Here is a 16,454-nt window from a genome sequence, read left to right as displayed (position 1 = left end):
GAGGATCTTTTTGAGATTTTCGAATATATATGTTTTGTTTTACCAGCAAGCAAAAATATCCTTAAAAATTTATATTGGTTAAGTGCTAGCTAATTTTTAGAGCACTGCTCGGTCGAACTCGCAAGCGTTGCTATCTCAAGCTTGTTTGTCAAGTTTAATTGCCAAAACTATAAGTCTTGATTTCTAGTCTACTTATAGCTAAGTCTCGGATTAGGATAGTAAGTGTGGTTGATCTTTAGACTTCAAGGCGTTCATCGAATGAAGACGAAGAACTACTCAAGGGAACTTGTGGAACTTCATCAACAAAAGGTATGTGGAAACTTGAACTCATCTATCACTCAATAGTCTATCTACTCTATATCATATTTGAGACAAAAAGTCGTATTGCCTTATAGACTTCAATTACACACATTTGGTATTTCGAGCCAAGTTTATCTCGCTTATCTATTTCTCGAAATATGTGTTGGTAAGCTTTCACTTTAACCAAGTTCATCTTTTATTCTTGACGAAAGTCAAAAGATGATCTTGTGAAAATTGCTTTGTAACATCTTACATGATTTGTGTGAGACGGTCATTTGATGTAGACTTGGAATGTTTCGTATTGATCATTTGATCACTTGAAAATTTCTTTGAAGCTAATAGTTTGTGTGAGACAGCTATTGTCGTCTTCCAAGAATGTTTAAATGATTTCAAATGAGGGTTTAGAACATGTAACCATGATTGGATATAAACATAGTGTGTATTCACATTTGTGTAGTATCCAAAACCGGGAACCATGGTATGCCCGTACGCGTACTGATTGGTTATTGGAAGTTCGGGAACTAAGTATGCGTACCCGTACGCGTACTGGCGGAAGTTCAAGTTCCGTGAATTTATGCTAGAGTTTGGAAGTGTAAAATGGTATGCACACCCGTACGCGTACAGACATAACCAAACTCAGTCCGGCTACTTAGGTATGCGTACCCGTTTGCATACTTAAGTAGGTTATGTTCTAAAATCGGTTTGTTCATGAACTGATACATTTATATAATAAGGAATGCAATCTTTTGCAAACCTTGGCTATAATTTTCATCAAATGACTCGAGTGAATCAAAATCGATTTTTCTTCAATTGTGTCTTGTATACTTCTATGAGAACATAAACAATTGAACAACTCTCTAACTAGTTTCATTTGAATCATTTGAACTAGTTATGATAAAGATGAATAAGGTTGATATGAAAGTGCTCATATGGCTAACCATTGGTTAAATATTTTTGAACCAACTAAGTGTACACGTTTAGGTACGGTTACCTTTATCTAAATGATGGTACATTTCATTTGTGTATAACAAGCTAAGTTCGATCTAAAGGTTGAAAGATATTAGATTGAATCTAATCAGGTTTTCATCTAACGATGAATATTGAATGCTTTGTTACCAAGGTATCATTGATTGCAAACCCTGATTTGAAGACTATATAAAGGAGAACTCTAGCAACTGGGAAACCTAATCCCCACACCTCTTGTGTGATACTAGTTGCGACTAGAGTCGATTCTCCTTTAACCTTAAGTTTTTCACGAAACCCTGTAGGTTAACGACTTGAAGACTTCACTGGGATTGCGAAGCCAGACCCAACTATTTTCTCTGTAGTTGCGTGTTCTGATCTTGCTGTTTTATATTGTTATTGAATACTATCTTCTTTAAGATTTGCTCGAGATTTATTCTCCGACAGACAAGATTGAAAAGTAGTCACAAACATCTTCGTCTCATCGTTTGTGATTCCACAATATCTTGTTTGTTAATCGATTGAGATTATTGTGAGGTGATTGATAATACTAGGTTGTTCTTCGGGAATATAAGTCTAGTTTATCAATTGGTTCATGTTCACTTTGATTCATCAAAAGACGGAACAAAACTCATAGGTATACCCGTGGGAGACAGATTTATCTATTCAATAGACTTTTCTGTGTGAGACAAATTTGCTTATCAAGTCTTCGACTTTGGGTCGCATAAACTCTTAGTTGTGGGTGAGATCATCTAAGGGAATCAAGTGCGCAGAATACGGAGTGGTTCAAGAGGCGTAAGGAACGCAATTGTACCTTGATCAGTGTGAGATTGGTAGGGCTCAACTATATTCCAGTCCGAAGTTAGCTTGGTAGCAGGCTAGTGTCTGTAGTGACTTAATACAATGTGGTGTTCAAATCTGGACTAGGTCCCGGGGTTTTTCTGCATTTGCGGTTTGTATCTGTGTTATTTCTTTTCCGCATTATATTTGTTTATACAATTGAAATATCACAGGTTGTGCGTAAGTTCAATCAATTGTGAATCCAACCTTTGGTTGTTGATTAAATTGATTGACACTTGGATATTGTTTTTTGATACATTCCAAGTTGTTTCTTATATTAATCAGGATCACGGATTTCTATCTGTTTTATTTGCTGATTACATTAAGAAACAAAGATATAACCCTTTGATATATTTCTTGATTGAGCTTGCTTTATTAGTTGGTGCTCTCAGAATTATATTGGAGTTAGTCCATACAGATTGCTAAGCGAAATATTGGGTGTGGTTGTTAGACCCCCGTTTTTTCACTAATATTGAGTTGTCCAAGAGGTATTAGACAAAACCGAATCTAGGGGCTTATTGCATATGTTGAATATATTTTCAGTTATGGAAATTCCTTGGTGTCCAAACTACATTGGTCTATAAATAATGAAGTTTGTTCTTCTTACAAACTTATCCTAAGGCAGGCATTTAATTTTGTAGTCACTGTTGTAGCCGACTAATAGTATTACTTGTAATACTATCTTGGAGAGCAGAGTAACCTAATTAGGAGAAATCTCTTACGTCAACTAGTTTAAATATTTTTTTGGGATCAAGAAGCGTCTACTAGTACCACTGATGGAAATTAGAATTGCATTGTTATTTTAGTTTTCGATTATTTAATTAATTTACTAACGGTTGTTGACTCTTGATTGCAATTAGGTTTATTATTCTTGAGAGCCTTATCTTCTAACATAAGGTCACTCAAACTAGATCAAGAGACTAGTGGTATTTCAGATATGACGTTGACTTGTGATTATCCATTGTTAACATACTTTGTTCTGTGAATGATCGATCATAAATTGAAATCAAGTTTGTTATTGTGCAGGTACAAAAGACTATTGAAGACTGAAGACAAGAAGATTTTCTTGTTGGTTTCGTATCTTTGTGATTTTCTTCGTGCACAAACATGATCGGCTGGGATCCGACTAGATCTGGTTTATCTTTTGATAGACTTGTTATTGTTAGTCGTATTTAGGTCGATAAGATATCATTTGGGGTACTCTTCAGTATCCGAATGTGGGAGTTCTGTTTGACTTGATCTGGTTAACTTGTTAATCCATATCTTGGAAGATCTATCCTGACAAAGGAGTTTATTGATTTAAACAGAAAAGGCTTTGTCAAGCTCAACTATAATATCTCTGATTAACTTCTTGCGATAAGAAGAGTGGTTACCAAAAAGATTAGTCATTTACTATTTGGAAGACGATCAAAAGGGTTGGGAGCTTAAAGTATTCAAAGATGTTGAAGCAACTTAAGATAGGGGACTATCTTAGGATTCACGTGCTTCGGAAGATTGGTCGTATACGCAGGAACACTGAGGAAACTAGGTAACTAAGGGTAGTTTACTTGGTATCAACTATACGAAGTCGGTAGTGGTCTTTGTATAACGGCTTAATTATGAGAGTATTCAAAACTGGATTAAGTCCCGAGATTTTTCTACATTTGCGGTTTCCTCGTTAAAAAAATCTTGTTGTGTGCTTTTACTTTATTTTTTACATTATAATTTTCTTAAATTATAATTAAAGTAATGGCACTTGTATGTTAATCCAATACTTGGGTTGATCCTTATAGTTTAAGGTTCGATTTTAGACTTATACTATATACTAAGTGTATACCTTTTGGGTGTTTTCTTCTTGACATGCTATGTCTATATCAGATCACGCGAGGTATCAGACTTGTAAGTTGACATGGAAAAGATTGTGGTGTACTTGGTACCCTCGTCATTTCAATTTGAAATATTATCGGCTGGTACCTTGACCTGTTGGAGACCGTCAAATGAAACCATTACTTGAATAATTAAAATTAATTAAAAAAATTGAATTCATATATTTACATATTGTGGAAAACCTTTATCTTCTTCCCCAATTACTTCCCTTTATCTACTAATTCCTTTGATTTCATTTTATTATGATTGTGATATCTCTTTATATAACTTCCTCTCTAATCAGAATCAGTCATTAGATAGAAATGTAAATGAAGAAGATGGGTTTAATTTATCCCAATTTTACTTTATCCATTTCTTCTATATCTCGTACTATCGGTTTTGATAAACCATTTAAGGTACTTCTTCGGTCTTTGAGAAACTAGACTTGTTAAGGTCAGAAAACAATCCTGGTTCCCAAAAAATCTCATGGCAGAAGTTGTAGGTCTTGATTATTCTATTCGTCATCTAGAAGAAGAAATTTAAATCCTAGGTTCTACTAGTGATGATTATACTAGGTTTAGGTTTGATTTTTTTTTCTTTTTTTAGGGAGAGGGGAGGGGGTTAATTAATTGGTGCTAATAATGCAATTTCACGTTAGATTCAGAGTCATCAACTCCATCGATTCCATAAGAACAACTTGGTGATAAATCAGTTATTGCATCAACACTAGATGAAGAGAAGGGGGAAGTTAGAGTGAACATTGGATAATGAGTTTGATTGTTTCTGTCATGGTTGTAGTTATTATTTTCTATATTAGTTTGTAATTGCTGAACTGAGCATGAATGGATGATGTACGGACGACATGTATCGAGACGATTGTTGATACTGGAGTAATTTTTAATTTTGGGTTTGAAATTGTTGTCATGTTCTTACATTATTTTTATAACAAGTTTGATGATTATACTAGGTTTAGGTTTAGGTTTGATTTTTTTTTTTTTTTTTGGGGTGGGTGGGTGGGGGTTAATTAATTGGTGATAATAATGCAATTTCACGTTAGATTTAGAGTCATCAACTCCATCGATTCCATAAGAATAACTTTGTGATAAATCAGTTATTGCAGCAACAATAGATAAAGAGAAGGGGAAAGATAGAGTGAACATTGGATAATGAGTTTGATTGTTTCTGTCATGGTTGTAGTTCTTATTTTCTATTTTAGTTTGTAATTGCTGAGCTGAGCTGAGCATGAATGGATGATGTACAGACGACATGTATCGAGACGATTATTGAGATTGCAGTAATTTTTAATTTGGGGTTTGAGATTGTTGTCATGTTCTTACATTATTTTTATAACAAGTTTGATATAAAATCACTGTAATGGAATGGGTTCTATAAAAATGTTGCTGATGATGAAGATCCGAGTACGTAGAAGAAGATGAAGATTGAAGATCGAAATCTCTTGGTGTATTCATAATTTCATTACAACAAGGTAATGGTTCAAAAGAAGAACAGTTGAGTTAATGTTATGTTCCATTGACTCGCACCGAGTCAAATCGCTGACCATTATCATTATATATATATATATATGTATTTTTCACTTCTCTTTTGATTTAATTATTCAGGTAACGCATTGATTTAACGATCTATAATTGGTCAAGGTACCAACCGATAATATTTCAAATGTTGGGTACCAAGGCTAGGTGTTGGACATTTATTGGGTACCAAACGTTAAATAACACATTATTTTATAAGATAATTGATTACATCTTTGAAGTCAAAAGTACAACAATCAATTTTCTTTGTGTTTCATTGTTCAATCCTATTTTGTTTTCCAAATAAACACTTCCCAGTAATGTTTTTCAAAAATAAAAGTACCTCGTCTTCGTTAAGAGATGCCATAATCATTTTGAGAGAAGGATGTGCTAACAATCATGACTTCTTTAATGTCGAAAGTGCAGTGGGAAGTGGGTCAAAGATAACATCTCATTTCATCAAATTTGAACCTTCAAATTCTAGCTTACCTCAAGTGAAATTCTATATATTCTTTTCTTATAGATGAAAGTTATTTCTTTCGGTAATATCAACATTTGGCAAACAAATAAAAATTATATAGAGCCATTGATCATCTATTAGAACATCAAGTTAAATATGATTTATAAGTGTGTTTTTTTCTAAAAAATTATTATTCAAATTTTCAGGCCGTGATATCCTCAGTTGGTCCCCATTTTTGTATATGTGATTATGACATTTTTAACCATTTCTAGCAATAATAAGGAGGTGGTCTAAGGAAACAGAAGTTTCACAATATTTACAAGTAAAAGATAGCACCATGATACAAAAAATTAAATGTTAATAATAACTAATTAATTAATAATAATATAAAGAAAAGTGGTATTTTGGTTGGTCACAAAAGGAAAAAATATCTTCGTGTAACCCTGATATTACTAATATGACCTTTAATATCGACCACTACTATATATGTATTCAAGGGTAAAAACGTATAAAACTAATGATCCCATATTCAATCATATATTTACATATTTACAAAAATGGCACTGTTTTAAAATATATTAAAACTTTTAAAAACTTGTATCTTTCAAAATACACACCTTATTTTTGTCAAACTAATATATTTAGAAAGCTCTTTGAAGTACCTACGTAATGAGTACAAATAAGAACACTAAATTTTATTTTACGAAAAAAATATCATTGTTATCAAATTTGGTGTTGTTAAATGAGTAAAATTCAAGCCCGTGCATCGCACATATAGTTGAACTAGTGTACATTAAAGAAACAATATTTTTCTTTTAAATTACTCCATATATGTTTCTGGAAAAGTTACTGTCACTTTTTCATTTTAACCTATTTTATTTCTTCATCTTCTTTTTGATAAAAATATATATATGTTTATCTTGTTGCATAGCTAGTTGGTTCTATGCTTATTAATCAAAACTCATTACAAATTCTTTTTCAACTCAGCTTATCTCGTTGAGTTGGTAGTTTACTTCATTCTTTTTTTCATTGAGTTAGTACGAAAGTTTGAGTTTATATCTTGCTAGATTCTTTTCTTTTTTTTAGTTATTTTCCCTTGTATTTTTAAAGAATACAATTTTTGTTAGTGCTTAGTTGGTACAAAGTCTATCTATAAGATTTCCTTATGTTAGTCGAGTTATTTCCTTCTTTTTTTTAAGTTCATTATTTTTATTGTCGAGTTTGTAAAAAAGGTAAAGTTTATTGGGTTACTTTTTTTTGTCATGTTACTTTTTAGTTTTTTCGATGTATTTTTTTAAGAAGCTTTCTGTGTCGGCTGTCATGTTCTTTTTGAGATTGTTATTAGGTAACATTAGTTAGTTCTATTGTTATCATAAGCTTCAATATATTAATGTTACTTATTACTGAAGATAATATCTCAAAACATAGGAGTAGATTAATTTTTTGATAATCTTTTTTTTTTGTTAACATAATGTGTATCAAGCTAATTGGATATATATTTTTTCATATACACGATGTACAAAGTATCCGTGCAATAGCTCCTTATCCTTGTTGGCTTCTAAGTCCATGAAATTCCCAAATATTTTCTCAACAAAGTTGAGGTTCAGTCGAACGGGAGGAATAAATAAGGTTTTTCCTTCCAACTCCACATCAAGAGAATGGGCATGCTTGAATACAATTTTCATACCTCTGGCTCTTAAAGTTGTAGTGTTATTTAATGAGAACCATGGCTCTTTATGTTGTACTATCACCATCATTATCTTTCCCAATATATGTGGTGTAGATCACATGATGTCAAGAATACGGGTATGATGCAAACCAAGGTATCACGGGGTAAGTTTTTTAGCGGGTGAATTCTAGGAAGGATTGGGTGAAGAAGCTTACGAAGTTAATGTTTCATGCATGTTACACATGTACCCTCATATAGACGCTTAAGAGAAAAATAAGATATCTGATTTTCCATTAAGAAAAGATCGCACCCCATCTCTGCATACCTAACTTCTCTTTTTAAAAACGATAAATATAGTGTAGTATCTCTAGATATGAATATTTTGCAGTACTATCGGCCGGAAGTTAAAGCACTTAGCACTACTCTTATCTTTGATTTTCGTTTTAAAATGGATATATTTTTATTAGTTTTTATGAACATATGTTTCTAAGTTTTTATGAACATACGGATTATGATTGTTGTTGAACTATGTTTGAAGTTTAAATTGGATGAATGTTTATCTCCGTATCTAGTGAATGTTATGCTAATCTATTTGCAAGATTAAGTTATGCTAAAGATGATTGAAGATTTTATAAAATGCATGCTATGAGATGTAAAAAATACAATCTAGAAAGAGAATGACTGAGAAATAAAATTCATATTAGGCTGAAAAGAAAAGACGATATCAAATTCGACACTAGAACCTAAAGGAAAAATCTAAAAGAATGTCGAGAAATCTTAACTTATTTATCGTGGCACAAACCTCTAAATTGTTTTTTCTAGAGTTGGAATTACATAATTTCCCGAAGCATGCAATCTTCTACCCATGAAACAAAGAAACCTAAACATACATCCAAGATCTTAGTTTAAGGCCTATAGCCAGGGTTAACAATTTCTATAGAAGGATGAGCTCATATGGATCACAAAGAGATAGAACAGAGCGAAAAGATTGTGAGATTAGATTCCAATGTGATTTAGAAAGAGGGCAAACAGTTTAGGAGTTTTGAAAATTGGATAATAACTCAAAGTACTTTGGAAAATGTATCCTAATTCATCCTTTAACTAACAATATTACTTAAATTACTAGTTCTATTAAAGTTCATATCTTTGTTAAGTCCTAAATGAGGAAGACGGAGAAAGCAAGTTACTTAAAAGAAAACTAGAAGATAAGGAGATAATTAGAGAAAAAATAATAATTAGGGACACAAATAAATAACACAGATAAGAGGCATGCAGATTGAGCAAATCATTCGGAAAACATAGCGAAATAAAAATTTAAAAACTGCCGAAGAAAAAGCTTTATATCTCAAAAGGATAAGAATCAATCTGATATTACACAGAATGATGAGTCCATTACTAACTGATAAAAATCTCTCCCCCTTCATCTCTATCATTCTATTAAGCTAAGGACAGACATAATAAGGAATTATTAGAAAGTCATTAGTGAGTTATACGAAGAAAAAATTTTAGGAAAGAGAAAAGAGCCAAAAGAGCAGTTGTACATTAAATTTGATTGGTTAGAGGGACAAATGATATAATAAAATTAAATAAAATTATATGACATGAAAAAAATTTAAAAATAATATCTCAAACATTGCTTCGAAATTTAAATACATCTAGGCTATGAGATCCAAATGTTAGAAAACACGTCCTTACAGCGCCCTTACAGAAGCTGTCACGAGGGTGACCCCTCCTCACAACAAGACCCCCACTAATGTCGTGCTGCCCGATGTGTGTTTCCGGCATCACAGTTCGATGCTTTACCGAGACAGCCCGGATATAAAAGATGGCACGGTCCAATCTCGTAACCTTGGCACGGAAAATTCCCTCCAAATTCCCCCCACAATGGGGTTTTCGGGGTTTTTATTTCGCGTCACAGTTGGTTCTGAAAACCTCCCAGAAGAAAAAAAGATGGCTTCATCATCGGCTTCATCAACAACCCTTGGTTATGAGATGCCATGGGTAGAGAAGTACAGACCTAACAAAGTCATAGACATCGTTGGTAACGAAGATGCTGTTTCAAGGCTTGAAATCATCGCTAGGGATGGAAATATGCCCAATCTCATCTTAGCTGTAAGTAAAAAATCTCACCTTTTTTCTGTCTATACGAATAAATCCAGTTGTTTTCCAAAACCCATGTTTACATTTTGATCAATTTTGAAGATTTCTGTTAAATTCATCTTTCATGAAAAATTAGGGCAAATTTTTGTATTCATTGTAACGGCAATGTTGTTGTGATTGCAGGGTCCTCCTGGAACTGGAAAAACTACAAGTATATTGGCTCTTGCACATGAACTTTTAGGGCCAAATTGTAAGGAAGCTGTTTTAGAGCTAAATGCATCAGATGACAGGTATTAGGGTTTTGTCTCTCCAGTGTGTTCGTCGAATTTGTTTGATTGTTGAGAATTATGCTGTTGGGTTTGTTAGTATTGATAATTTTATGAGTACCCGGTTTCTTGTTTTAGGGGAATTGATGTTGTGAGAAACAAAATCAAGATGTTTGCTCAAAAGAAAGTGACTTTACCACCGGGGCGTCATAAGATTATTATTCTGGACGAAGCCGACAGGTAAATTCACCCATTTGGTTACCAAGAAGCTCTTGCATTTTCTTTTTGTCACACTGGCACAGTGTTTGATTCCTTTTGTTTTGTGTTGTTTCATATATTTAAGCTTCACGATAGTTGATATATATGCCGTTGTCTTGAAAAAAATGCAGCATGACATCAGGAGCACAACAGGCTTTGAGGAGAACGATGGAAATTTATTCAAACTCCACGCGTTTTGGTCTTGCTTGTAATATGTCTTCGAAAATTATTGAGCCCATTCAGAGTAGATGTGCTTTGGTTCGTTTCTCAAGATTGTCGGACCAGGAGATCCTTGGTCGTCTTATGGTAGTGGTCCAAGCTGAAAAGGTATTTGCATCTTCTTTAGTCCTAACCACTTCTTTCTTAACCCCCCGTAAGGTGGAGAATATGCGAATGGAAGTTACTATTTATGGATATCATTTGCATTGGGATCTTAGGGTGGATAATGTGTTCTCTTGGGGAACAAACTCGTTTAGAGATATATGTCTCATTGAATTATATTGTTCGGAAATCCATGGATGCGATGCATTTCAATCGTCACTGGTTTAAGCCTGAAAACAATGAAGCATCAATGAGGCTCTTAGACAGGAACATTAGTTGGAACAGAAAGCTTGGTGCACGTCACATACATCAAAATATAGGCAAACATTCTGATAAGGACATGTGATACTCAAATAGCAAGGTCTATCCCAGTAACAACTATCTGACTGTCACAACACCTTATCACATTCTAAATGCTATTATGCATGACATTGAAAATACTTTTTAGCTCTGGTGATATGACCTTGAATCATTCACAGCATGGTATGCCTTATTTTGATGAATTGGTTAATCCAAGTAAAAGGGAGTTTATCTGCTTTCCCCATTCGTGCTTACGTAGTGCCCTAGGGTTACCGTAATGACCTGTGGGCCATATATTCAAATGCATTACTATCTTTCTAGTTGTATGATAATAGACAACATGACTTGAACAGAACATGTGCTCCCACGGATTACAGTGGCTACCACCCTCAAAATTGCCCCTGGGAATTATCACTGGGAACCCTAAGTTACATACGCCACATGTCTTGACACATGTATTTAAGCATTTAATTTGATCTTTGTTTCTAATGACTGAAGGTTCCTTACGTGCCGGAAGGTCTAGAAGCCATCATTTTCACTGCAGATGGTGATATGAGACAGGCACTGAATAACTTGCAAGCTACTTTCAGTGGGTTTCGATTTGTCAATCAAGAGAATGTGTTTAAGGTCAGGTGTCGAAACATCTTATTTACTTTTTTCACGTCGATATTCTGTTCATGTTTTTCTGGTATCTGAGTGAGATCTTTTTGTATGTACAGGTGTGTGACCAGCCACACCCTTTACATGTTAAGAACATGGTTCGCAATATACTCGAGGGGAACTTTGATGATGCATGTGCTGCTTTGAAGCAACTGTATGATATGGGCTATTCTCCAACTGATGTGATAACAACCCTTTTCAGAATAATTAAGAACTACGACATGCCCGAGTATCTGAAATTAGAGTTTTTGAAGGTATAAACGAAATATATGGCTATTTTGAGGTTAAGTTGATATGTTTCTCCGCAAGGTGTCACCCTTATTGCAACTCCTAATTTTTTTTTTTTTTAACTTGGGCATGTACTGCAGGAGACTGGATTTGCTCATATGAGAATCTGTGATGGAGTTGGTTCTTTGCTTCAACTATGTGGTCTTCTTGCTAAGTTTTCCATAGTATGTGAAACAGCAAAAGCCATGTAAGTATATGTATTGGTTAGAGTATTTAGGTTTTTTTCGCTTCTGGATATTGGGTGTCTACATGTTGTTTGGTTTCTGTTTGTTACCTTCACTTATGCACACTGTTTCCTCAGCGAGACTGAACTAGTATGTTTTATGTTATCTGTAGCTATGAGTTATGACCCCTTACAAGGATTTTTTTTAATCTCCAAACATGTGAGACTTAATGCATCATGTAACTATGAATATAACCTTATGATCTTTTGATGGAAACATTTTCACTCAATTCTAGCCATTGCTTGGGTTAATCCATTACTTGCCCTTATACGCCCTGCACCATTGTTTGCGCGTAACTGAACAAAAACTGACCGACCTCATTCTCATGATTCGTCGATACACTAATACCTGATGGATTTTTAAGTCGTCATCATCTAGACTATGGTTAGAGGGTCAGATAGTAGATTTTGCACATGCCATGAATTCATGTAGGTTGGTTTGTCACATGAAGCCAAGTCTTGGATTGGCATCAAGCAAATAGCAGGACCTGCATTAACAGTTCAGACCAAGGATGATTAGGTCAAACCACTGTATACCCAGCCCTTGTTTTCCTTTCTACAGGGGTATTCCATAAATCCCTAGTTGAGTGAGGTGGCTGCTGAGCAAATGAGAACACACAGGACCACTTTTCCACTATTGTAATGGTTCTGCTGATGATCATATCTTAGTCACTGGTCAAGGTTTGTTGTAACTAAAGTAAAAGAGATGCTATGCTAATTGAGCTATACTAAACCCCCTATGTTTGTTTAAGGTGGCAGGCTAGGGATTCTGATTAGGTAGACTAGCCTGTTAACCCACACCATCAATGAGTGAAGACTAGCTCCCCCTCCTCCTGCAGTCTGACATATATACCCTATAATTTTTTTTTAATTTTTTTTTTTTGCATCTACGGATGAATTTGAACCCTTGACATTCTTGGATTAGCCCTGGATAGGTTTCTAAACAATATGTTGAACAACTATATTCTATAAAAGCTCATGCATGGGAATTTCTGTCATGAACTCTTTATCATTACAAGTTAAGAGTGCCTTCTGAGCTCATCTTTCTTGATTCTTTTTTTTAATTTCAATTGTGATCACTTAGGTCACCATTTCACCCTTCCTTTAAGCATAAATTCAGTTGTGATCAATTAGCTCCCTCCTGGTGCAATCTGAGACAAGTGCACAAAAGGTTCTTCTGCTTTTTGTGCCTTTGGCTTGATCTTAGCTAATTGTTAACTGAATAAAACTCTTCAGTAACTGTAAACACATATTCTAAAGTGGTGAATGTTGTTGATGAGATATGGCTTTATCAGATTGTTTATATCAGAAATTATGGGTCTATGGACTACACTTCAGAAGTAACCTACTCATTTTACTCAATCATATGCGATTCCAAAAGCACAAATGAATATGATAATTTTAAATTACTCGTGAAAGAACTGTGAGAATTCCGTGGTCACGTTGCAACTTTTTAAAGCTTGGATTTGAAATCGATAACATTTACATTCTAGATTGGTCACGTTGCAACCTTTTAAAGCTTGGATTTGACCCACAAGTCCCAAGAGGGTTCTCACCAGAGAAATGTAGGAGTTTTTTTTCTCCCGGGTGTAACAATAACTCATATCAGAACGGCTGAAAAACGACACTTGGAACAAACTTTTCTTCAACTTTGGAGGTACATGCCATTTTTGGCTTTTCAAAGTACTTCCAATAACTGTTAAAATACTCAAATTAAGAGAGAGTACCCACCTTACAGCTTGTTTAGTACCAAAATTACTCAAATAAATTAAGCAAAAGTAATTTCTCATTTTGCCAATCAACCTTAGACAGATACCCATAAGGGCCATAACCCATTCAAAAGAAATTCCAAAGACATCTTATTGGCTGTCTCTTCAATCTTTTAACACCCCATTATACCAACTATGGAAAATCTCAAGCATGTTTTTTTCCTTAATTTCAGACTTGCATGGATTATATAACATTGTAGAAGAATCTATAAAGCTTCAATTCTAAGCTCTTTCTCCTTATAAAATGCTTGTATTTTCTCAATCAAAATCTCCAACACTTGACTGCCTCATTCTCTATCTCTCACAAACAAAAACATTCAGCACTTTCTCACTTTCTCTTATAATGGTGAAGTCCATGGCAACACTGAGAGTAGGTGGAGTTGTAGGGGAGGTAGTAGATGAGTTTAACCCTAGCGTAGAAATGAAAGTTATTTACAACACAAAGCAAGTTTCTAATGGTCATGAATTTATGCCAGCTTCCTTCTCCATGAAACCTCGAGTCGAGATCGGTGGCCTTGATATGAGGGCTGCTTACACACTTGTAATAACTTTTCTTTCTTTTTAACTTACACCTAAATGTTTCAAGTTTTGTACTTCTAATGTAGCTAGCTAATTAGATAAACTTTTTCTCTTTGTGTTCAAATTAGGTCATGACAGATCCTGATGCTCCAGGGCCAAGTGATCCATACCTAAGAGAACATCTTCACTGGTTTGCTACTAATATCAATCCTAATCTCATAGCAACATAGTCATCTCTGCATGGGGTCATATGCCTAAACATTTGCTTTTTGCTTTTTCAGGATTGTTACTGATATTCCTGGCACTACTGATGCCTCATTTGGTGAGTACTAAATAATCTGAAGTTTTGTTTGAGAATTTCATTACATGCATAGTGATACTGAACATATATGATATATGTAATGCATGCAGGAAAAGAAATAGTGAGTTATGAGATACCAAAGCCAGTTATTGGGATCCACAGGTATGTGTTCATTTTATTCAAACAAAAAGGAAGGCAAACAGTGATTACTGCACCACCAAAATCAAGAGATGGTTTCAACACAAGAAGTTTCTCCCAGGAAAATGGTTTAGGTCTCCCTGTTGCTGCTGTTTACTTCGTTGGTCAGAGGGAAACTGCTGCTAGAAGAAGATAAGTACAACAACAAAAATAACATTGAGAGAGAGAGAAATTAAGAGAGGCTTTAGTTTCTGTGTGTTTTTTTTTTTTTTTTTTTCAAGGTTTTATGGTTTATAATGGATTCTGATTTTGTTCCCTCATGAAGCTAAGTGAACAAACTCATTGAAGTAGTGCTTTTGCTTTGGCTTTTCCCCCCATTTTAAATGGGTGCATGCATAGTTGATCGAAAAAACATGTTGGTAATTAAATAAGAACCAGTGTGAGCATATAAATAATATTATTAACTTAATCCACCATTAGGACATATCATAATCAAAATTTTGCTTCAAAAATAAAAATAAATCATAATCTAAATTTCGTTACTCCAGCTTAACTAAATTTGACTCTGATGCCCAAAATCTACATATGGTATTCATTGACCTCGAGAGGCTTATGACAGAGTCCCTCTAGAGGTAATGTGGTGGGCACTCGAACAGAAAAGGGTACCATCTAAATATATATCCCTCATTAAGGATATATACGAGGGAGCTGTCACAGGGTCCGGACGTCCGACGGTGTCTCGGACGACTTTCCCATCAAGATTGGACTACACCAAGGTTCGGCCTTGCGCCTGTACTTATTTGCGTTGGTTCTGGACCAAGTCACAAAATACATACAGGGGGAAATATCTTGGTGTATGCTCTTTGCGGATGATGTCGCCCTCATTGGGGAATCAAAACAAGATGTAGAACACAAGATGGAGTGGTGGCGACAGACACTGGAATCGAAGGGCTCCAGACTCAGCAGAACCAAGACTGAGTACTTGAAGTGCGACTTCAACGAAACAAGAACGGACGAGGGTGAACTGATGTTAGATGGACAGATCATACCAAAGAACCTTCCGTTATCTGTGATCTATGATCCAGAGCAACAGAGACATTGACGAGGATATCCGTCACAGAATTAACTCAGGATGGGCCAAATGGAGACTTGCAACGGGAGTCCTCTGTGACCGTAAGGTACCGACTAAACTGAAGGGAAAGTTCTATAAGACGACAATTCGTCCCGCACTTCTGCACGGGGCGGCGTGCTGGGCGACAAAAAACCCACACATCTTAAGGCTACATGTGACGGAAATGAGGATGTTAAGATGGGCTTGTGGGCTGACAAGACACAATAAGATTCGAAATGATTTTATTCATAAGAAGCTTGGGGTAGCATCGATGAAGATGATACTCACGCAACACCGGCTGCGTTGGTTCGGGCATCTCCAACGGAGACCACCTGAGGCCCCGGTACGAGTAGGACGCATCGGACTAGCCGAAGGGAGAATGGAAAAAACGAGGACGACTGAAATTAACCTGGGATGAACTTATTAAGAGGGACCTGAAAGACCGAGGCTTGGAGAGAGAGTTGGCGCTCGACAGAACAGCGTGGAGGACAGCGATCCACGTGAAAGAGGTATGTACATGAGGTGCGTGACTAGACCGTTCTTTATTTTTGATTATTCGTTTCAAGCTTTCTCTCTTAGTAGGACTGTGTAAAC

At 35.2% G+C, this 16,454-nt stretch overlaps 2 protein-coding genes across 2 annotated transcripts; both read left to right on the top strand.

Annotated features, from left to right (window-relative positions):
- The first annotated feature begins 9,524 nt into the window (after nt 1-9,524).
- Nucleotides 9,525-12,179, top strand: LOC113301144 (replication factor C subunit 2). The gene is made up of 7 exons (XM_026549913.1): nt 9,525-9,718; nt 9,890-9,996; nt 10,111-10,212; nt 10,362-10,557; nt 11,350-11,478; nt 11,571-11,765; nt 11,880-12,179. Exons 1-7 carry the CDS (start codon nt 9,557-9,559, stop codon nt 11,988-11,990), a joined length of 1,002 nt encoding a protein of 333 aa, XP_026405698.1. The 5' UTR covers nt 9,525-9,556; the 3' UTR covers nt 11,991-12,179.
- Nucleotides 12,180-14,073: 1,894 nt separating this feature from the next.
- Nucleotides 14,074-15,302, top strand: LOC113301145 (CEN-like protein 1). Its single transcript, XM_026549914.1, has 4 exons — nt 14,074-14,332; nt 14,439-14,500; nt 14,592-14,632; nt 14,722-15,302. The coding sequence occupies exons 1-4, from the start codon at nt 14,135-14,137 to the stop codon at nt 14,943-14,945; spliced, it is 525 nt and encodes a 174-aa protein (XP_026405699.1). The 5' UTR covers nt 14,074-14,134; the 3' UTR covers nt 14,946-15,302.
- Nucleotides 15,303-16,454: the final 1,152 nt, after the last annotated feature.

This window comes from Papaver somniferum, chromosome 8 (assembly GCF_003573695.1).
Source record: "Papaver somniferum cultivar HN1 chromosome 8, ASM357369v1, whole genome shotgun sequence".
Lineage (NCBI taxonomy): Eukaryota > Viridiplantae > Streptophyta > Magnoliopsida > Ranunculales > Papaveraceae > Papaver > Papaver somniferum.
Note: the sequence above shows the minus strand (reverse complement) of the source record. Positions and strands in the feature narration are given on the sequence as shown.